The 23508-nt window shown below is 41.4% G+C and overlaps 2 protein-coding genes and 1 long non-coding RNA gene across 6 annotated transcripts in view; 1 reads left to right on the top strand and 2 right to left on the bottom strand.

Moving 5' to 3' along the window:
- ACYP2 (acylphosphatase 2) overlaps positions 1 to 23508 on the top strand; it is a 191188-nt gene that overhangs the window by 136729 nt on the left and 30951 nt on the right. The window contains exon 4 of one of the 4 annotated variants that reach the window (XM_074400161.1): positions 21613 to 21730. The exons of the other annotated variants lie outside the window; for them this stretch is intronic. Coding sequence (XP_074256262.1) covers positions 21613 to 21718 — 106 coding nt within the window. The 3' untranslated portion in view covers positions 21719 to 21730. The remainder of the gene's footprint in view (positions 1 to 21612; positions 21731 to 23508) is intronic. 4 annotated transcript variants of the gene reach the window in all.
- TSPYL6 (TSPY like 6) lies at positions 1135 to 13111 on the bottom strand. The gene is made up of 2 exons (XM_074387938.1): positions 13018 to 13111; positions 1135 to 4664 (listed from the first exon to the last, which is right to left on the bottom strand). The coding sequence occupies exons 1-2, from the start codon at positions 13109 to 13111 to the stop codon at positions 3337 to 3339; spliced, it is 1422 nt and encodes a 473-aa protein (XP_074244039.1). The 3' UTR covers positions 1135 to 3336.
- LOC141584686 (uncharacterized) overlaps positions 13643 to 23508 on the bottom strand; it is a 67898-nt gene continuing 58032 nt past the window's right edge. The window contains exons 2-3 of the long non-coding RNA XR_012517921.1: positions 15714 to 15747; positions 13643 to 14527 (exon numbers count right to left, since the gene is read on the bottom strand). This is a non-coding gene — a long non-coding RNA (uncharacterized LOC141584686). The remainder of the gene's footprint in view (positions 14528 to 15713; positions 15748 to 23508) is intronic.

Raw genomic sequence — 23508 nt, 5'->3', positions numbered from 1 at the left:
TTTCCTTCCAGTCAATAGGTACTTACCACCCCAAAGTTTATTGGGGGACAATTCTCCATGTGTCTCACGTTTCTGCATATCTTGTGAGCAAAGGCACTGACTCCGTGTGTTCAGAATATTTTTCCAAGGATGTATACTCACCAGCCTTGGAAGACAGAGTTCCAAAGGGCTGATTTGCTTAGATTGTCCCTTAGAGAGCAAAGAATAGGTTTACTTACTATTCAGTGTAATAGAGATGTCTCCCTTCAAAGCAAAAACGACAGGCATTCTTACTGCTCATTTTAAATAAGATTCAGATTCCTTATGCTCCTAGAGCAGGCGTCCCCAAACTACGGCCCGCGGGGCCCCCTGAGGCCATTTATCCGGCCCCCCACCGCACTTCAGGAAGGGGCACCTCTTTCATTGGTGGTCAGTGAGAGGAGCACAGTATGTGGCGGCCCTCCAGCGGTCTGAGGGACAGTGAACTGGCCCTCTATGTAAAAAGTTTGGGGACGCCTGTCCTAGAGAGATCCTCTCCTGTAACACAATGCACTGTGTGCAGGTGTCACTTGGCTTTATGTTATCTTGTGGGAATTAGAGCTCAGGGAACCAGTGAAATATTGCGACTGTGATTATTGAGTTATAAGGTCCTCTGACCTAGCATGTAAGGCTAACTTGTGAAGCTTGCAAGGAAGGTAAATCTCAGAACTGTCACTGTCCTTGGCAGTAACCACTATCCTGACTTCTACCACCATAGATTAGTTTTACCTGCTGTTATACTTCATACATAGAAGAATTATATAGCATGTACTCTTGTGTCTGGCTTCTTACATCCAACAACATATTTGTGAGATTCATTCATATTACTGCATGTAGGCATAATTCTTTCTCATATTATATCGTGTGAACATTTTTAAAAATTAATTTTTTCACTACTGATGGACGTTAGGGCAGCTCCCAGTGTCGGCTATTAAAATTGTGCTGTTATAAATGGTTTATGCACATCTTTGTGTGAATATATGTATAGATTTCTGTTGGGTATATTCCCAGTGCTAAATCAGAGGGTGTGTACTGATACTGCCAAACAACTTTCCAAAGTATTTGTACAAAGCTACTCTCCCATAAGCAGTGTAAGAGCCTTCTGGTATCTCTGTTACTTTCAACCTTTGTTATTTTCCATCATTTTCTTTTTCAGTAACAAGCTTTAATTTTACCACCATCCATTCATAAGGAAAGATGCCACTGACTTAATGGATCAGACAAATATGCCAATGGTATCATTCCAGTTTCACAAAGCAGTCTGTGTCACAAGCACTTCCATTCTTTGGGCCGAGGCAGGTGGATCACAAGGTCAGGAGTTCAAGACCAGCCTGGCCAAGACGGTGAAACCCTGTCTCTACTAAAAATACAAAAATTAGCCCAGCGTGCTGGTGATCACCTGTGATCCCAGCTGCTTGGTAGGCTGAGGCAGGAGAATTGCTTAACCCAGAAGGTGGAGGTCGCTGTGAGCCGAGATCACGCCACTGTACTCCAGCCTGGGTTCAGAGCAAGACTCCGTCTCCAAAAACAAAAAACAAAACAAAACAAAACAGGCATATTAATTACTAAGTTGTTACCAGAATAAATTATCAAGAAAGACAATAAGAACCATAAATTTTTTGTAATTTATTTATCATGAACACAACAGTTTCCAGTCTTCTGCATCAGATAAGACCAGGTTATTCAAATTAAAATGTTAAAGATACGGTTTTAACAGAAACAAGACCAGGCTGAAAACTGTCATGAATATCCACATTAAGTCTCTATAATGTACAAAAAAGAAAGACCGATATTATTCCAAATTGAAAGTAAATCTGTACAGCTCAATCTTCCCAGTAAACAGAAACAGAGAAAGTGTTACAACACAGTATTAATCTTCTACATAAATAAGGCCACATGCAAACAAGAAAGAAAATACCCAAAATTGCAGTGTTTAACAGCCATCTTCTAGTCTTCTATCTCAATTTAAAAAAAAAAAAATACTTCTCTTCCAATCATAGCTAACAGTAAGTTAGTTCCCCTTCCTCACAGGATCTCAAGTCAACCCAGTGTTCATTCTAGGCCCAATTTTCCCCTGAAACATTTCTGCCTCACCTCTGCCTTTTTGTTCAGTTTTCCATGCTTAGAGCACCCATCACAATCTCTTTAGTTCTTCTATCCACTCTGAACTAGAAATCACCTTTCATTCCATCCAGCTCTGTATTCCTTTAAACCCTGTAGGAATTGCTAAGGAGGGATGAGGGGCTGAAAAGAAAGAGTGGGCAATAAGAGATCTGGCAGTGTATTTTACAGAAAAGCCTGCCCCTGGACATGACAAAAAGAGCCAAGAAACTAAAAGGCCTGCTTCTGTGGATAGTTCATAATTACCACTTTAAAAAAAAAAAAAAGACAGAAGAGATAGATGAGAGAAAAGAAAGTGTACACCCACTCTGGCACTTCATTAGGTACAGGAAGGGAGGCAAATAAAGGTACCTAGATTTTAATGAAGCCACTGATGGTGGCTGAGAAAGCCTGGTACTTGTCAAGATATTACCCTTGCCATGAGGATAGGGTCTATCATGTCCCCTCAACCACTTGTTTGACAGTAGGATTTCTGGGTGACAAGAGTGATGGTGGTGAAGAATTCAGAGATCTTTTGGTAGAGGAACGGGTCTTTTGTGTGTTGACAGGAAACCTGTATCCACCACCAGTGTTCTGGAGATCCTGTTTATTAGAAACCAGAGAGTGGAGCTGGCAATGGTCTGGAATATGTTCACTCAGCAGGGAGCTGCCCAAGGTGGTGGGCATAGCCAGTAGCAGGCAGCAATCAGTGACCAGAGTCTCAGGAAAAGTAATGGGGAGTCCCATAATTCACGCAGACCAAGCTGCCCCCTGCTGTTCTTCCTTGACTTCATCAATGCCTAGCAGTTGTCCACAGGCCGCCTGTATTGTCAGATGTAGAACAGGGTGAGCAGAATAGGTTCTTAGACACAGCTAGAAATCCAGGTAGGAGGAGCCAGACCAGAGGTCCCGGGAACAAACAGTGTCCAAACAAAGGTAAAGACAGTGCAGTCTACAGCATCATTCACTTAGAAGGATGTGACTCATCGGCTGGGAGCCTGTGATGTTAACGCAGAACAGCAAGACGACCAGGCGAAAGGGGAGCAGCAGAGCCACCAAGGTCTCAATCTTCAGGGTGAGAGAACGGAAAGTTTAGACAGAGAGTACAGAAAAGTCAGAACAAAAAGAGGAAAGGGCATACCTAATACTGTTGCCCAAGCACAGGTCCAGCAGGTGGTGGCAGGAGGCCTTCTGCGGGAGCAGTTCCAAAGGCCAGGGTTAACCAGACTGGAACGCAAAGGGCCTCGGGATCTCCACTGGCTCCCTTACCGGGCGACGTCTAGCTCTCTGGGCGCCTTCACGCAACAAGTAGTACTGCAGTGGATTCGGCCAGATGTCCTCTTTAATAATGTGAGCAATCCTGTCAGACTCTGGAAGGCAGTGGTCTGAAAACCAAGTGAAGAAGGTGCAGATGACATGTCGGTTCCTATGAATGAAGGACTGCGGTCCATGGCCCCGGCGCCACGTAACTAGAGTGGAAAAAGACACCACTTGGCCGTAGGCTATGACCTCATACGCCTTGACAATCAGCTTGTTTCTGAAGTAAGGGTTTCTTCGAAAGAAGAACTTGAACTTGCACCCGGTCCTAGGGTGTCTGAGCTCCTTCACTTCCAGGTCGGTTAAGTAGCTCAGCATCGCTGCATCTTGGCCTCTGATCACGGCAGACAGCAGTGGGTGGTTGCGGAAGGCAGTGAGCCAGAAGCCCGGGATGCTGCGGATCACGTCATTCCTCCGCTCCAGGTAGTACTCGTGTATCGGCCCAAACCTGCGCCCCAGCCGCAGCAGGGCCCTGTCGGCCTCGGCATTCACGGAGGCCAGTTCCAGGTGGACGGCCTGCAGGGGGTTCAGGCGGAGATCCAGGCTGCGGGGCGCAGGCCCTGCCTCCACGGCCACCTCATCCGCCGCGCTGTTTGCTCCCGCCACGTCCATTTCTGTGCCTCCGGGCTTCTCGACCCCCGCGGCGGAGAGCAAGGCCCACTCTTCAGGCTTCAGGTCCTCGGGCTTCCCCACTGCAGTCCCTTCGGACCCCGGCCTCCCTGTGCCCCAGGGTTCTGGCGCCTTCTCCCCGCCGGGGCCGCGCCTCTCTTCCCCCGGAGAGCCAGCTCTGAGGATGCCGTCAGCGGCCACGGAGGCAGAGGCCGTTTTCCCGCCCTCCGCGTCGATGGCTCCATGACCGCGACCCCCATCGACCAAGACGTGGAGAGTATCGCCACCATCTGTGGGATCCTGGGGCGCCACCCATTCCTCTGGAAGCCCTGGCGGTGGGAGCAAAATTGGCTCCGAGCGGCTCTCCAGTGTCTCCGCCATTACCTGCTTCGCCTCACTCTCGTCTCCGGACCGCCGGCCCTGGTGCGGGTCTTCCAGGACACGGCCGAGAGTAGGCGGGCTGCGAGGACTTTCCAGGAGGCTCACGTTGGTGGCGGCCAGGGCTGCACTGGGTAGAGACCAGGCCAGCTGGGCGCAGCGTCGGCGTCCCTCACACAAAATGGCGAGTGGACGCCTCGACCATTTGCGCCGCCCACTCGTCAGTCTCGCGACACCCGCCCCTCAGTCTCGCGAGTCCGTGGTGGTGTCTTGTTCATCTTACTTATTTTAGCCCTTGTGCAGGATGAGTAATGGTATTACCTGGTGATTTTAATTTGCATTTAGCCGAAGTCTAATGAACTGAGAACTTTCTCATGTGTTTTTTGGCCATTAGGATATCCTCGCTTGTGCAGTGTCCGAGCCTTCTGTGTCTCTGCTGGACCCGCCTTCTATGTCTTTCAGACGGATGTGTAGGAAGCCTTTTTACATGCCGAATACTAGTTTTTCTTCCAGTGGGAGAAGATATTTGTAATCCATATACTGGAAGAAAAAAAAAGATGGTGAGATTATGTGTAATGCATATATTCCAGTATATATATATTTAAAAATCTCCTCACTTTTTTTTTTTTTTTTTTTTTGGAGATGGTGTTTAGCTCTTGTTGCCCAGGCTGGAGTGCAATGGCGTAACCTCGGCTCACTGAAGCCTCCACCTCCCGAGTTCAAGCAATTCTCCTGCCTCAGCCTCTGGAGTAGCTAGGATTAGAGGCACCTACCACCACTCCTGGCTAATTTTTCTTTTTCTTTTTGTATTTTTAGTTGAGACAGTTTTGCCATGTTGGCCAGGCTGGTCTTGAACTTGTGGCCTCAGGTGAACACCGACTTCAGCCTCCCAAAGTGCTGAGATTACAGGCATGAGCCACTGCGCCTGGCCTATTTGAACATTTTTTAAATTGCATTTTAGGTTTTGGGGTACATGCGAAGAACATGCTAGATTGTTGCATAGGTACACACATGGCAGTATGATTTGCTGCCTTCGTCCCCTCACCTGTATCTGTCATTTCTCCCCAAGCTATCTCTTCCCACATCCCCATCCCCCATCCCTCCCCCATTTCACCCCAACAGACCCCAGTGTGTAGTGCTCCTCTCCCTGTGTCCATGTGTTCTCATTGTTCAACACCCGCCTATGAGTGAGAACATGCAGTGTTTGATTTTCTGCTCTTGTGTCAGTTTGCTGAGAATGATGGTTTCCAGGTTCATCCATGTCCCTAGAAAGGACATGAACTCATCATTTTTGATGGCTGCATGATATTCCATGGTGTATATGTACTATATTTTCCCTGTCCAATCTATCATTGACGGGCATTTGGGTTGGTACCAGGTCTTTACTATTGTAAACAGTGCTGCAATGAACATTCGTGTGCATGTGTCCGTATAGTAGAACGATTTATAATCCTTTGGCTATATACCCAGTAATGGGATTGCTGGGTCAAATGGGATTTCTATTTCTAGGTCCTTCTGGAATCGCCACACTGTCTTCCACAATGGTTGAACTAATTTACACTCCCACCAACAGTGTAAGAGTGTTCCTATTTCTCCACATCCTCTCCAGCATCTGTTGTCTCCAGATTTTTTAATGATCGCCATTCTAACTGGCGTGAAATGGTATCTCAATGTAGTATGTAGTTTTGATTTGCATTTCTCTAATGACCAGTGATGATGAGCATTTTTTCATATGTTTCTTGGCCTCCTGTATGTCTTCTTTTGTAAAGTGTTCATATCCTTAGCCCACTTTTGAATGGGCTTGTTTTTTTCTTGTAGATCTGTTTTAGTTCTTTGTAAATTCTGGATATCAGCCCTTCGTCAGATGGGTAGACTGCAAAAATTTTTTCCCATTCTGTTGGTTGCCGATTCACCCTAATGACTGTTTCTTTTGCCGTGCAGAAGCTGTGGAGTTTGATTAGGTCCCATTTGTCTATTTTGGCTTTTGTTGCCAATGCTTTTGGTGTTTTGGTCATGAAGTCCTTGCCTATGCCTATGTTCTGAATGGTTTTGCCTAGATTTTCTTCTAGGGTTTTTGTGGTGTTAGGTCTTATGTTTAAGTCTTTAATCCATCTGGAGTTAATTTTAGTGTAAAGTGTCAGGAAGGGATCCAGTTTCTGCTTTCTGCACATGGTTAGCCAGTTTTCCCAACACCATTTATTAAACAGGGAATACTTTCCCCATTGCTTGTTTTTGTCAGGTTTGTCAAAGATTGGATGGTTGTAGATATGTTGTGTTGGCCTCCAAGGCCTCTGTTCTGTTCCATTGGTCTATATCTGTTTTGGTACCAGTACCATGCTGTTTTGATTACTGTAGCCTTGTTGTATAGTTTGAAGTCTGGTAGTGTGATGCCTCCTGCTTTGTTCTTTTTGCTTAGGATTTTCTTGGCTATGCGGGCTCTCTTTTGGTTCCATATGAAGTTTAAGGTGGTTTTTTCCAGTTCTGTGAAGAAGGTCATTGGTAGCTTGATGGGAATAGCATTGAATCTGTAAATTACTTTGGGCAGTATGGCTATTTTCATGATATTGATTCTTCCTAACCATGAACATGGAATGTTTCTCCATCTGTTGTGTCCTCTCTTATTTCGTTGAGCAGTGGCTTGTAGTTCTCCTTGAAGAGGTCCTTTATGTTCCTTGTTTGTTGTATTCCTAGGTATTTTATTCTCTTTGTAGCAATTGTGAATGGCAGTTTGTTCTTGATTTGGCTCTCTTTAAGTCTGTTATTGGTGTATAGGAATGCTTGTGATTTTTGCACACTGATTTTGTGTCCTGAGACTTTGCTGAAGTTGCTTATCAGTTTCAGGGGATTTTGGGCTGAGACGATGGGGTCTCCTAGATATACAATCATGTGGTCTGCAAATAGAGACAATTTGACTTCTTCCTTTCCTATTTGAATACCCTTTATTTCTTTTTTTTTGCCTGATTGATCTGGCTAGAACTTCCAGTACTATATTGAATAGGAGTGGTGAGAGAGGGCATCCTTGTCTAGTGCCAGATTTCAGAGGGAATGCTTCCAGTCTCACTCTGTCACCCAGGCTGGAGTGCAGTGGCACAATCTCGGCTCACTGCAACCTCCACCTCCGGGGTTCAAGTGATTCTTCTGCCTCAGCCTCCTGCGTTGCGGGATTACAGGTGCATGCCACCATGCTTGGCTAATCTTTGTATTTTTAGTAGAAATGGGATTTCACCATATTGGCTAGGCTGGTCTCAAATTCCTGACTTCATGATCCACCCACCTCAGCCTCCCAGAGTGCTGGGATTACAGGCATGAGCCACTGCCCTGGCCTTTTTCACCATCTTAATGATACCTTTCAAAGAACAAAAGTTTTTCATCTTAATATTTGTCAATTTGTCGTCTCCCCCTTTACCTTAGTGTTTTTCTGCTCTGTTTGTGAAACCTTATCTGGGCTCACGCCTGTAATCCCAGCACTTTGAGAGACAGAGGCAGGAGGATCACTTGAACCTAGGACCAGCCTGGGCAACACAGAAAGACCCCATCTCTATTTTTAAAAAGAGGAAAAAAAGAGAAACCTTAATCTCACCAAGATTGTTCAAATTTATATCTGCCATCCATCTGGAAATGATTTTTATGAGTGGCGTCACAATTTGTTTTTCCCATATAAATATCTAATTGACCCAGCACTGTTTATTGAAGTCATTGTTTCCCCATGCATAGGTTTTTAGATGTTTCCATCAAAAGTGACATATATCATTGGCCAGAGCTAGTCAGTTGGCCTTGCCTAACTTTAATAGGACAGGGAGGTGTAATATTCTCCTGAGTCTAGGAGGAATCTGGAAATATTGGCAAGTGCTGTATCACTGATCATGAAAAATAATTTGAGTAATAAAGAAAAAGACCAATAGAGTTAGGCCAAAGAACACAGAGAAAAGGTAATAATAAAGAGGAGAGTTATGTAAGACAACAGAGTATCAACCAGATTGATAATAAACGGAGAGAGAAAATAAACATTTGGAAAGAAAAATATAACCACAGTGGTGATTTAAAGAAATGTAAGAGAGCATGTTAGACAGCTTTATGCCAATACATTTTCAAACTTAGATGAAATATATGGCTTCATAGAAATGTAAAACTTATCAACATGGACTGAAATGCAATAGAAAACATAAATAGACCTAGAGATACTAAATAAATGAAATCACAAGCTTAAAAAAATCTTTCCACAAAAATAGCATGAAGGTCAAATGATTTTGAGGGAAATACTACTGAACCTTCAAGGAACATGTAATCCATTTTTTATGTTTATTGAACATTTAATAAACATAAAATATTTATTGGGTACCTATTGTGTGCCTGGTACTCTTATAAGTTCTCTGGATATAGCAGGGAAGATCTCTTCCTTCCTGAAGTTTACATTTTAGCAGTGGAGAAAGATAACAGTGGTAACAAGAAAACAATATTTCATATTAGAAAGTTATAAGCACTGTGAAAAAACAAAGATTGAAAGTTCTGGGGGTAGGGAATGGGGAGCAGATTATAGTATGAAATAGGGTGGTCAGAGGAAACCTCATTGAAAAGATGAGGTTTTGGCAAAGAGTCAAAGAAGTTGAGAGAGTCAGTTAAGTAGAAATCTTGGAGAAGACCATTTCAGGAAGAGAAGTGCTAAGCAGAGGCACTAAGATAGGACCATGCCCAGAATGTTCAAGAAACAACAAGGTGGCCAGTGTGGCTGGAGCAGAGTAAATGAGGGAGGCTAGATCAAGTATGGTCTTGTGTGATAGTGTAAGAAATTTGGTTTTTATTCTTAGTGAAATGGAAAACTACTACAGGATTTTGAGCATAGGACACAAAATCTGACTTAAGTTCTGTGTGAATCATTCTGGGTCCTGGGTGAAAAATAATCTGTGTGGTAGCAGTGGTAGATTTAGGGTGATCTTTTAGGAGGCTACTGCAGTAACCCAGGTGAAAGATGTTTCTCAGACCAGGTGGTAGCAATGGAGGTAGATGGCGGATATACTATGATGGTAGAGTCAGCGTGATTTCATGGTAAATTGGCTATGGGATCTCTTAGTTCATTTTGTGCTGCTAGAACTGAGTACCTGAGACTGGGTAATCTATACAGAAAAGCTTATTTAGCTCACAGTTCTGGAGGCTGAGAAGTCCAATATGCTATGCTATGAAGCTGCATGGTGAAAAGCCAGAAGGGCAAGCAAGCACCTGGGAAAGAATGGACAAAAGAGACTGACCGGCATTAGAGCAACCCACTCTTTCAAAAACTAATCCATTCTCATGGTAGGCAATCCAGTCTTGCAAGAAAGACATAAATCCATCTTAATGACCTGATCACCTTTTAAAGGCCCCACCTCCCAGCATGGGGTATAAGGATGATTCCAAGGAATTTGACCTGAGCAGCTGGTAGGATGGAGTTACTGGAAGTAGAGGTGGTGACGATTATAATGAGGAGGATCTCTGCAGGAAAATTAGAGTTGTCTTTTTTTTTTTTTTTAACATATTGTTTGAGATGATTATTGGGCAACAGTTTAGATACCAAGTAGGCATAGTGAGTTTAGAGCTCAGGAGAGGTCTGAGATAGGTATTCACATTTTGGGATAATCAGCAAACATGGAATTTAAAGCCAAAGGGTTGGATGAAAACACTAAGAGAGTGAGTCCTGATAAACTGGGCCCTGAAGGCTCCAAAATTATAAGTTCCCAAAGAAGAGGAAAAACCAGTGAGGAAGACTGAAGAGACACCAGCAGGGTAGGAAGGAAACCAAGAGATGTCATGTGTTTGAAGCCGAATGTGTAAAGGAAGGTGTTCGGCTGTGTCACAGGGTGCTCATAGGTCAGTTCAGATGAGGTCTGAGAATTGAAAGTTGGATTTTATAACAAAGAGTCACTGGTGACTCAACAAGAGCACTTTCAGTGGAGTGGTGGGGGTTGAAATATGTTTGAAAGGGAAAGGGGGAAAAGAAATTGGAAACAATATTGACAATTCTTTTGAAGAATTTTTCTCCAAAAAAAAATAAAGAAATGGGGTAATGACAAGAGTAGTGAAGCTACTTTCAGTGGAGTGGTGGGATAATAGCTAGGCTGGAATAAGTTTAAGAGAAAACAGGAAGGGGAAAAGTGAAAACAGCAAGTATATATAACTCTTTTGAGAAGTTTTGCTTCAAAGAAATGGAATGATAGCTGGTGGGGAAATGGATCAAAAAACATGTTTTTACAATGGGAGATGAAGCATGTGTAAAGCAGCAGGTTGATGTGAATCATTCACTAGGGAGCAGAAACTAATGATGTAAGAGACAGAAAGAAACATTATTGGAGGGATGTCCTGGAATAGTCAAGAGGAGATGCAATCTGGTGCCTACGTGGAGAAGGAGATGTCAGCTTTAGGTAGGAGCATGACAGATTCCCTAGTGGTAACTGGCAGGAAGTCAAAGTGTGAAGGGTATATATCAGGCATCCCCAAACTATGGCCCGCTGAGGCCATTTATCCGGCCCCCCACTGCACTTCAGGAAGGGGCACCTCTTTCACTGGTGGTCAGTGAGAGGAGCACAGTATGTGGCGGCCCTCCAACGGTCTGAGGGACAATGAACTGGCCCCCTGTGTAAAAAGTTTGGGGATGCCTGACATATATGCTGGTAAACAGGTAGAATAGTGAGATCTGTGAAATCTTCTGATTGCTTCAGTGTTCTCAGTGGAATAGAAAGCCAGATGATCAAATGAGTGTGAGGATGGGGCAAGAGGCAGTGGAAGTCTGAGGACAGAGAAGAAGGTATGAGATAGTTGTCTGGAGAGTAGAAGGGTGACTAGACTATGACCTAAATTAAAGTATTGTCAGGCAATATTAAAGTCATGAATTGGAAGTGAGGCCCATCAGCATGGCTATGAATTTTTCTCCAGCCACATTCAACTTAACAGGTGCAGTGTGAATCAGCAGAGTTGCATTTAGAGCTGAAACATGAAGGACAAGAGAATGATTATAATAATTGATCACAGAGTTTAAGCTAGAGGAATGGAAGGCATACAGGATGAGGTCAGTGAAAAGGTGGTCTGATCAATGAATTGGAAGATGCAGGGTAATTAAGGTCTCCTGGGGTCAAGTCCTGGGAGAATAAGCTAGATTGCTGAGAGACAGTGGTTGGAGAACAACCTGCAAGGAATTAGTCAGAATTCGACTCATGCATCCAAGTTGGTCCCTAATGAGGCCGATGGAGGATACAGTCATTGCAGGAGAGGAGGTCAGTGAGCCAACAGGCGAGGGTTGGAAGGATAGTCTATGTGTGTGTTGAAATCACTGGGAGATAAGACAAGAGAGAAGTGAGAATTAGCAAAAAAATTAAAAACCTGAAAAATGAGAGGGAATGACATGAAGGTGGCAATGTCTTAGGGCAATGGGTGGTCCAAACCATTGACAGGAGACTCAAAGCTGGATCTGTGTTTTAGGGCCAAGCTACAGCACCACCACCTTTGGATAAAATCAGTGAGAAGGCAGGCGCCTTTAGAATTTTGTATTTCTTAAAGTCATATGCCCTGGCATGATACATTTCCTCAAGCGTACACATATATTAGCACATAGTACCCTCAAGGGTACCCATATATTTCCTATCAAAAATAGGAAATGTATTTTTTTTTAATTGAAAGGTGAGAAGTGATAGTATTCTTTGAGTTCATTGAGAAGCGTTGTTTTCTTTCGGGGTTACATTCTGCTTTGTTCTAAGGCATGGACTAGAAACTGTTGAAAAGAATAATATACAATTTCAACTTTGGAGCCTGAAATATTCTGGGTAGAAATTGTTTTTCCTAAAAATAGGGGGGAACAGGAGAGCTATATACAATCTCTGAAATGTTTTGTCAGCTAGAGGCAGAATCAGATGTGGAGAAAAAGGTAAGAAAAATGAGTAAGGGAAGGAAGAAAGATATGGCTTCTTGGAGAGTGTAATTTAGCTACTCATCTGCATATCATAGAGCTGTAAGTGTGTAAAGTCTCTGGGAAACAAAACGCATGATGTTTTAAAAGATAAACTTAATATTAGATAATTGAAAAGAGCCTGCCAATTGTATAGTCTTGTTTTCCTTGGATTCCTCAAATATTGTTTTTCAGTTCTTGTTTTGAAAAGGATCCTTCTCTCCACTTAAATTCTTTAAACAACTTTCTTTGTATCGTGATTTAACATACAGAACTATTGCTCTTAGAACTAGGCCACCCAGCTTAGAAAGCTGAGGGCCAGAATACAGTATGTTACTTTCCTAAGATTCAAAAGAATGTTGGTAAACAAGAGAGGGAGATGTGTCCTTTTGTTAATTTCCTCCGTTTCTCATGGAAATTCTACCAAACTGTTTGCAAAGGAAATGGTCAAAAAGAAGCTTTAAGTGATTAACCAAGTAGCTTTACAGCTGCAGTCATCTTTATTGCATATACATATAGATAAGAGGAGCGAAAAATACTTGAATTACTAGGGAATGGGAAATGATTTACCATGGCAGAGTTAATAAATTATGATTTTATCATTTTTTACTAATGTAGCTCTCACAGAAAGAAAATATACATTATTGTGCCTAGTGAAACTGTAAGAGGCTAAAAGGTCTGTGTACAATCCTGGTCTGACAGACTGGCCCCAGCGTGTTTCAGCCAGTGGTGAGCAGAGCCACAGGCTTGTGACCAGACCTGTGTCCTGGCTAGTGCCATTCGTCCTCACTAGTGAATGCAATACAGGAGCAAAATGACACAACCACTGTTACAGTGTTTATGTTACACAAAACCAGAATACCAGTATTTATACCAGACTTTTATTTTGAAAGTGTTTAGAATTCAGGAAATACAAGTGAAACTCAATAATACGTTTTAAATGCAAATTTAAAAATATATAAAATATATTTCTAATACCTAAGTGTTAGACATATATAATCATTCTAGCCTAATCTAGATAAAATTTATTAAGTATTTGAAAAGAAATTGATACTACAGTAAATGAATAAAAGTTAATCATGGAAAATTGGGTGAAAATGAACTATGACTGGACCTTTAAAAACTGGTGTGATGGTAAAACACAAAGTACATTGATGATGTCATTACCATGACAGTATTTTTTGGAGCAAATTTTTTTTCCAGCTGCTATAGAAGCTTTCAGTTTCTACACTGGTGGCAGAAAGGTGAAGAGAGCTTTGCTTTAATTCCTAGTATTTTCTTGAATTTATCATTTTAGAATAATCTCTCATCATTACCTTTTTTTAGAAATAGTATTTTTATGGATGGCAAACTGTAGCTTTTGTTTCAAGTAAATCATTTTTAGTTTTATCTTCATCATCTTTAATTTATTCTGTTTGCATATAGATTAAGTGCAACTATATCACCCTAATTAATTACTGTCCCATTCTCATTCCACTTTGTTGAAAGGTCTTTGAAGTAGGAGTAAGATTTATGTATGTGATAAAAGGTTTAGTCTCATGCCTGTAATCCCAGCACTATGGAAAACCAAAGTGGGAGGATCACCTGAGGCTGGAGTTTGAGACCAGCCTGGACAAGGTAGTGAGATGATTGTGTGTTAGGTCATTTCTGAATTGCTATTTTTAAAAATACCTAAGATTGGGTAATTTATAAAGAAAATAAGTTTAATTGGCTCAGCAGGCTTTCAAGGCAGCACGATGCTGGCATCTGCTCATCTTCTGGGGAGACTTAAAGTTTACAATTGTGGCAGAAGGCAAAAGGAAAACAGACACATCACGTGGCCAGAGCAGGAGAGAGAGGTGCCACACCCTTCTAAATGACCAGATCTTGTGAGAACTCACTGACTGTCAAGAAGACAGCACCAAGGGGACGGTGCTAAACCATTCATGAGCAACTGCCCCCATGATCCAGTCACCTCCCACCAGCCTCCACCTTAGACACTGGGGATTACATTTCAACATATGATTTGAGCAAATATCCAACCATATCACCCTATCTCTACAAAAAAATTTAAAGATCAGCCAGGCATGGTGGTGCATACCTGTAGTCCTAGCTTCTTAGGAGGTTGAGGTGGGAGGATGGCTTGAGCCCAGGAGTACGAGCTTGCAGTGACTATTGATTGCCGCCGCACTCCAGTCTGGGTGACAGAGTGACAACCTGTCTCAAAAAACAAAAAAAGGCTTGGGTTGTCAATTGTTATTTTCTCTTTTGAGGAATATAGAGTTGCTTCTTTGTTCTTTTCAAATTTTAATATACTGTGTAACTCTTATGTTTCAAGATGATAATTCAGGACTTTTTAGAGTACTGAATAATCATAGTAAAATAAATATACCAGAATTTCATTATTTTACGTACACTGTATACTGAACTGCTGGAATATTGAGAAAAGATATTACAATCACTAGCTGAAACCAAGAAGCCAGATTCTGTCATCAAATCCAAATAGCACAGGAAGAACAGTAAGTGTACATTTATTGACCACATTTTGTGTGGCAGCAGGGAGGTAATGGATGTTTAGTGATGGATGAAACAGGCATGGATCCTGCTCAGCGAGCTTAGAACAAAGAGGGCAGACACAGGAGAGTAGCCATGAAGGGCAGAAGCTGAGCAGAAGTCAGGAGACAGTGCAGCAAACTCAGATGTAAAAACAAGGTGGGAGGAAAGGGAGAGGGTCCAAGATAATTGCCCAAAAAGGGTGTGGGGGGCACTGGTCTGGAGATGGGTGGATGCATATTATTTAGAGACAAGTAGAAATCTTAATGCCCTTTCAAAATATAAGTATCAATTTAGGTGGTGAGTTGTTTTAACAAGATACATGATCCTGGTTTGGGGTAGAGGACAGGAAAGCTCTCAAAAGCATTCTTGGGACAGTAGAGGAAATTAAATTATGGACTTAATAGGAAATTTTTAAAAGAAGAATTATACGAATTTTCTTTGGTGTGATAAATGGCATTATAAGTATAGGAAACAGCATTCTTATTCTCACGAGAGGAATTTTAGTATTTAGGGGGTCAAGTGTTATGATTTGTAACTTGCCTTTGCAAAGTTCAACTACAATGCCAAAAACAAACTTATGGAAAGGGAGGGAGGAAAGGAAAGAAAATATAGCAAATTTTAACTAGATGGAATATGAGCTATTTGATTCTACTATGCTATATATATATATATGTACTTTTTTTTACATATATATGCGTATATATATATATATATAATGTATGAAAATTTGTATAATAAGAAGTAGGAGGGTCAAAAGATAAGCATCTGTATTAGACCATTTTCACATTGCTGATTCATATACCCAAGACTGGGCAATTTACAAAAGAAAGAAGTTTAATGGACTTACAGTTCCATGTGGCTGGGGAGGCCTCACCATCTTGCTGGAAGGCAAGGAGGAGGAAGTCACATCTTGCACGGATGGCAGCAGGCAAAGAGACAGCACTTGTACAGGGAAACTCCCATTTTTAAAACCATCAGATCTTGTGATACTTATTTACTATCACGAAAACAGCATGGGAAAGACCCACCCCCAGGATTCAGTGATCTCCCACCAGGTTCTTCCCACAACACATGGGATTTTTGGGAGCTACAAGATGAGATGTGGGTGGGGACACACAGCCAAACCACATCAGCATCCTAGTCTCCTTTTGACAATGGATAAGGCAGAAGAAAGGAATACCAAGGAGAAAGTGGAAGAATGCAAGGTGTGACCTAATGTGACTTTGGGCAAATGCTTAACCTCGTTAAGCCTGAGTTTTCTTCCTCTGTTTCACAGATAATATCTACATACAGGGGTGATACAAAGATTAAATTAGTTGAAATGTAGTGGTTAACAGTGGTGGGTCCAAATCTCAAACTGCGCTTAGTTACTAAATAACTTTGGGAAAGTTACTTTCGTGCCTCAGTTTCCATATCTGTAAAACTGACATAATAATAGTGCCTACCACACAGAATTGTTCTAAAGAGCAAAAGTTAGCACGTAGTCAGTATTTGATCAATGTTGGCTCTCATTATTTTTGCTATTGTGGGCTCAGCATCCTGAAAATAGAGAATACCTCTTATTTTCACATGCCCATTGGACATTCACAAAAATTGAGAATTTATTATGCCATTAAAAAACCCTCAATATATTGCAATAAAGTAGAAAGAGTGTGAGCAACATGTTCTGAGAACAGTTCTGTAATCGCTGATATAAGTTAACTCTCTAAACCAATTCTTGGGTCAAAAAGGAAATAAATAAATTATAGAACACCTTCAAAATAACAATGGAAACCTCATATACTAGAACTTATGGCCTGCAACTAAAGGACTTGTTAGTATTACTTGTTAATATTGATACAAAAATACTGAATAAAATAAGAGTAAACAAGATCCACCAACACAATCATTTACCACAATGAAGTGGGCCTAAATCCAACAATTTTGTTTTGGCACATTACATCCTTATCACATCATATAAACCAGGTACTGTCATTAGCTCTGTTCAACAGATAAGAAAACTGAGGTTCAGAAATATTAAGTAATTTGCAGATGGGCACATAGGAAATGGCAAGGTCAAAAAATGAACACAGGCAATCTGACCCTAAAGCTCCTCCTTTTATAGTCTATGGGGTACTCTCTGAGCCTTTCTCAGCTACAAAAGAGGGTAAATAATTCTTATCTCCTGTGGTGGACAGGGTAAAATATGGAGCTGGGTGGGGAGAGGCACTGATGCTATCTTTATCTGTTCCTGTATTGTTGAGCTATTATAATAAGCATGCATTATTCATGTATTTTTTAATCAAGAAAATGTTTTTTAGGGGCCTATAAGTGTGCCTGGCACAAAGAGGCTCCCAATAAAAACATAATAATGTCTGAAAGCAAAGTTAGAATTTCCATTTGACTTAATAGGAATTCATCAGCTCCAGACACTTGGTGAAGAAAAGAAACAAGATAGGACAATAGCTAGAGGAGAATTCAGGTGAGAGGTTTTTGCTTCAAATGAGAAAGGCTTATACATCCTAAGGTAAGAGGTGGGAACAGAAGGAGGGAGAAGGAATTGGTTCAGGCAAAGTCCAAGAAATTGGGAGCTGGGGGCAGAGTGATCCTAAATCCTCCCTAGATGAATTTAATTATTTGAGGAAAGATTACTAGTAACCAATTGTTGGCAGGCCATGAACAATGGGGCTCCCTGTGGTAACAAAAATTTAAAGGTCACTTTGGAAAATGAGACAGGAATTAAAAGAATTCTATGGCTTTCTTTCTTTATTAACCTGGTTCTGGCAATGTGAGAATAGGTTTTCTGAAGAGGAACCAACAGTTTATTTTTCCACTTATGGGTTACAATGGTAAAATGATTGTTGGCAAAAGAACATCTTTTCAAGCAGCTTCCCTTGGTGTAGGTCAGAGGGGCAACAAGGAGAGTTATTTCTGCAGCTGGGAAAAAGGTTCAGAGCTATCTTCCTGGAATCAGCTCTTGTTTCAGAATCTAAAATAGATTTGAAATACTGTGCTATTTGGGAATCGGGGCCTATTCATGCTAAGCACATCTGCTGGTAGCTGTTGAAATTCAAATAAATTCAAATAAAGTCCAAGTAATGCTCATATTACACTTACCAATTTCAAATTTTAGAAATACATGTATACAAAACCTACACCCCAGTTGCTGTCCCTACCTAAGACACAATATGGAAAACCTTGATTTTCTGCCAGCCATCACTGCTTTGAACCTGAGCCACAACATTTAATTCCTTTAAAAATGCTCCTTCCTCCCTACCTGAACTTTTCAACTGAGATTCATTTTCAAACGTTTAAATACGAACTATAGCAAATAGTTCGTATTTAAATGTTTGACTTATTCGTCAAATGTTCGTATTTGTCATTTGACGGCCTTTAGTAGCTGCAATGAGGTCATTGGACTATTAAAGTCATAAAGCCAGGATTGAAGAAATGCATTTTCCTTCTTGTCATCTCTCCATGTTTAGTAAATACGTTTTTCTTTTTTAACTTAGGTGTGGTGACTAAGGAAACTTGGTCGATTTATTTATACACTATTCCATTCCGTAAAGTATTCAAGGTGTCTTTTAAAAGGCAAACACAGGACAGCAAATGAAGGGAACATGCCTTTTTAAATTAAACCATGACTTCCTTATAGTGATCTACCCTATGTATAAAAAGAAGAACTGGCTGGGCACAGTGACTGACACTTGTAGGCCCAGCACTTTGGGAGGCTGAGGCAGGAGGATCATTTGAGCCCAGGAGTTCAAAAACAGCCTGGGCAACATAGTGAGACCCAGTCTCTACCCAAAAAAAAAAAAAAAAAAAAAAAAAAAATTAGCTGGGAATGGTGGCATGGACCTGGAGTCCCAGCTATTTGGGAGGTTGAGGTGGGAGAATGCTTGAGCCCAGGAGGTTGAGAGGCTGCAGCGAGCCATGTTGGCACCACTGCACTCCAGTCTGGAGCAAGACCCTGTCTCAAAAACAAAACAAAACAAAAATAGCAAAATTATTTTAAGGTTAATTTTTCTTTTTTTCTTAATAATTAAAAATTTGAAAGGTATTTAAGTGACATATTGATGTCATAACCTGAGAGTTTACAATGTTATAAGTAGGTAGTCCACTAAGCACATTACATGAATTACCTCCTAATTTAAACCTCATAATTACCTGACAAAGTTCTTCTCATCATTTCTGTCTTAATTATGAATGTATCCAAGGCTTATAAATAAGTAATTTGTCCAAGGTCACACACTGACCCAGGACTGAAACTGTGCCTGTTATTCAAGTTATTAACTCTTCTTATTTTTATAATTATATGTAGAGACAGGGTCTCACTATGTTGCCCAGGGTGGTCTTGAACTCCTGGTCTTAAGTGATCCTCCCATGTTGGCCTCCCAAAGAGCTAGGATTATAGGCATGAGCCACTTTGTCCAGCCCGAGCTATTAACTCTTAATCTAAATGATCGTTTTTACATGAGAAACAATAAAGGAGAAGGCAAGGGATGATAAAGAGGATATTGAAATAGGAATTGCATACCGGAAATAAATTCACAGTTAAAAGATGAAGACCTTTATCTAAATCCAGGCAAACCTTAAAAAGAATTGTGATAAGAATAAAGCATCAGGAAGGAGGAAGAGAAACCGATGACACTGATATCCCAGATTAAGGCTCTGTTTTCACTTTTGTGTTCTGGCCACTGACTGACGCCATCCAACCAGTGACTCATGAGTCAACTAGTGTGTCCTGTGGCCCCCTACCCAGAGGAGGACTCGGCACACTGGGACCATTTTCCATACCCCTGTGATTTCATCCCAAATCAGTCAGTGGCAACCATTCCCTAGCCTGCTGTGCACCAAATTATCCATAAAAACCCTAGCCTCTTAGTTACTGGGAAGACTGGAGTGTTAACTCCAGTCCTTCCACTTGGCAGCCTTGCATTAATTACACTCTTTAACTGCAATACCACGGCCTCAGTAAAGTGGTTTTGCCTGTGTCTTCCCCCTCCCGCCCCCGCCCTTTTTTGTTGCTATTTCAAATAACATTTCTTCTCTTTTTATTAAACTGGTAATTACCACAATAAAGAAATCCCCTAATTATGGTAAATTCACTATAAACCTAGTCACTTTGATAAACTCACATAGGCCAATAAACAGATTTCTTAGGATTTTTAGACATGCAATGCTTTCGGCAAATAATCATCGTTTTTATCTCACCCTTTAATGTATCATTCTATTGTTGCAAAGTGAATGCAGTTGCCATTATTCGTTTATTAGAAAGACTACTAGGCTGGAGAGGCAAGAAACTTGCATGTTCCTTTCAGTTCCTCATCTGAAGAAGCCATTGATGAAGCACCTTCTCTTGCTTCATGGATCAAGCACCATGCTAGGCCCTTCATATCAGCCATCTTGCCCAAGGCTGAGAACAAGCCTACCAAGTATACAATTATTAAGTATCAGCGTTGAGGAAACTGCAGTTTAGCAGATGTAGGCTGACCCTGTAGGCCCCAAGAAGCAACAAAAAATGAAACACTGAGGGTCCTAACTATAGTGGTCTGTGTATTAAAGGGTGTGGGTCTGTGACTCTGGGCTCCTGTGACCTGGCAGGTTTATCTCTAACCAGGAGCTGCATTGACCATCAACTTTGAGGAACCAGGGAGGGATCTCAGAGCTGAATCCACTCACATGCATCTGTATCTTGTGCATATGCTTTGCACTTCCTGTTTCTGGGTCATAGTAAGCCTAAGTGAAAGCAATCCTGAAGATAGTCTATGTTATTTTCACCTGCCCTCCAACCCATCAGCCCTTTGAGGTTAAGTAATTTATCTCAGATCTTAGAAATAGCAAATGGTAGTAGAGTAAGTGGCTTCCTTCACAACCAGTGGTTTTTCCATTGTACTAATGATGTCCTCATCTGAATATAAAAGAGTCAGATGAGATGATACAGGCTGACTGTTCTTGAATATGTATTATATAAATCTTGTCTTTTCTTCAAGATTGCAAATCTCTCAGAGACTATACTTTCCCATCCTTGAGTTGCTCATACTGCTTTGCACATAATAAGTACACACTCAATAAATATTTGTTGATGCAGAATGAACGAACGAGGCCAAGACAACAGTCTTAATGCTTTTCCTACAAGACTTTCAATGCTAGAGTACAAGTTTATGTGGTAGCTCCTAAAAATCTCATTTCACATTTCAAATGTGGAATCTTCTATAAAGACTGCATTTGTCATGAGCCTTTTCACAAGATGTTGAGTACCGGGTCAGCTTGTTTTCATCTTGTTTTCAAAGAATTGGGGTTAGGAAAGCAGGAAACCAGGAAGGATCAAGGTGGGAACAGTGGTAGGCAGGCTTTTCTCTAGCAAAGTTGTTTAGGTTATTTTTATCTTTGTGCTGCTGTTACAGCAACAATATGAGAAAAATGACTTTTCAAATGTAATAAACTAGAGTCTGTCCAAACCCAGTTTGAACAAGTGACAAACTATGATGCACATGTGTTAACATTTCTGTTTGGGTATGCAATGGGAAACTAAGTCTTACATTCTCGTCTTTAAACATAAGATGTTTTAAGTGCTTCCTTAGAAGATATAGTATAATACCAGTACATTGAGTGTTCTTTGTTATGCCAAAAAGTTCCAGAGGAAGCCACACAGCCCCAGGAGGGATAGAATCTATAGATTTTGTAATTACTGTTTTTAAACTTAAAATCTCATCAAAGTCATTAGTTAACATTTCTAAAGTTTTTTTTTTTTTTTTTTGAGACAGAGTCTGGATCTATTGCTTAGGATGGAGTGCGGTGGCATGGTCTCACCTCACTGCAACCTCTGCCTCCCAAGTTCAAGCAGTTCTCCTGCCTCAGCCTCCCAAGTAGCTGAGATTACAGGTACCCACCCCCTCGTCTGGCTAAATTTTTTTTTTTTATTTTTTAGTAGAGACGGGATTTCACCATGTTGGCCTGGGTGGTCTCAAACTCCTGACCTCAGGTGAGCTGCCCGTCTCAGCCTCCCAAAGTGCTGAGATTACAGGCGTGAGCCACCACGCACGGCCGCATTTCTAAACTTTTTGTCTGAATAATTCTGAGCAGATATTCCAGCAATCTTCCTGCCCTCCACCTCATCCCAGCCAAAGCTGAGAGAGAGGGAAGACCTATACCACCAAGAGGTACAACCATTATTTTTGAAATTAAAAACAGGAATTTGCACCATGCACGGTGTCTCTCATTTTTTCTCTTGAGCTTCTTAAAAACCACCATTATATTGAGACTATAAAATTGTTCTCCAGGCTGGGCAAGATGGCTTAGGCCTGTTGTGTTAGTCTGTTTTCATCCTGCTGATAAAGACATGCCCGAGAAGGGGCACTTTACAAAAGAAGGAGGTTTATAATGAACTTACAGTTCCACGTGGCTGGGGAAGCCTCATAATTATGGTGGAAGGCAAGGAGGAACAAGTCCCATCTTACATGGATGGCAGCAGGCAAATGAGTGCTTGGGCAGGAAAACTCCCCTTTATAATAGCCATCAGATCTCTTGAGACTTACCATCACGAGAACAGTGCAGGAAAGACTAGCCTCTATAATTCATTTGCCTCCCACCAGGTTCCTCGGGACACATGGGAATTGTGGGAGTTACAATTCAAAATGAGATTTGGCTGGGGACACAGCCAAACTATATCAGCTGTAATCCCAGCACTTAGGGAGGCTGAGGTGGGAGGATTGCTTGAGTCCTAGAGTTTAAGACCAGCTTAAGATCTTACCAGAGACATGGTAAGATCTCCATTTCTACAAAATGTAATAAAAATTAGCCAGGTAATGGTGGTGCACGCCTGTGGTCCCAGCTAGTGGGAGGATCACTTGAGCCTGAAGGTCAGGGCTGCAGTAAGCCATATTCATGCCACTGCACCCAGGCTAGGTGACAGAGCGAGACTGTCTCAAAAAAAAAAAAAATAAATAAAAATAAATAAAAATAAAATTCTCTGAAACTAAAAGAAAAATCTGGGGAAATGAAACTTTTTTTTTTTTTGTTACAAATCACTTAACCTTAGAATGAGAAAGGTTTTAACTAAGTTTTTACATAGGCCAGGCATGGTGGCTCACGCCTGTAATCCCAGCACTTTGGGAGGCCGAGGTGGGTGGATCAACTGAGGTCAAGAGTTCGAGACTAGCCTGACCAACATGGAGAAACCCTGTCTCTACCAAAAATACAAAAATTAACGGCATGGTGGTGCATGCTTGTAATCCCAGCTACTCGGGAGGCTAAAGCAGGAGAATCGCTTGAACTTGGGAGGCAGAGATTGCATGAACCCGGGAGGCAGAGATTGCATGAGCTGAGATCCCGCCATTGCACTCCAGCCTGGGCAACAAGAGCAAAACTCAAAAAAAAAAAAAAAAAAAAAAAAAAAAGTTTTTATATAAAAGAAAGCATAGGGGTAAAGCCATAGGGAATCAAACTTTTATGAGCCACAGTATTTGCAAGAAGAGAAAACATTACATAAGCCATGAACAGTTTCTCCAACATGGATACAAAGGAGAATGATGTAATGCAGTTAGTGCTACCACAATAAAAAGTGCTGCTTTCAATATCATTTAACTAAACCAACATATGCAGTTCAGACTTACATAGCTCAAAATATTCAGTTCAGCCTGATATGGTTCTGAATTCTCTAG

Source organism: Saimiri boliviensis, chromosome 1 (assembly GCF_048565385.1).
Source record: "Saimiri boliviensis isolate mSaiBol1 chromosome 1, mSaiBol1.pri, whole genome shotgun sequence".
Taxonomy (NCBI): Eukaryota; Metazoa; Chordata; class Mammalia; order Primates; family Cebidae; genus Saimiri; species Saimiri boliviensis.
This window is presented reverse-complemented; position numbering and strand designations above follow the sequence as displayed.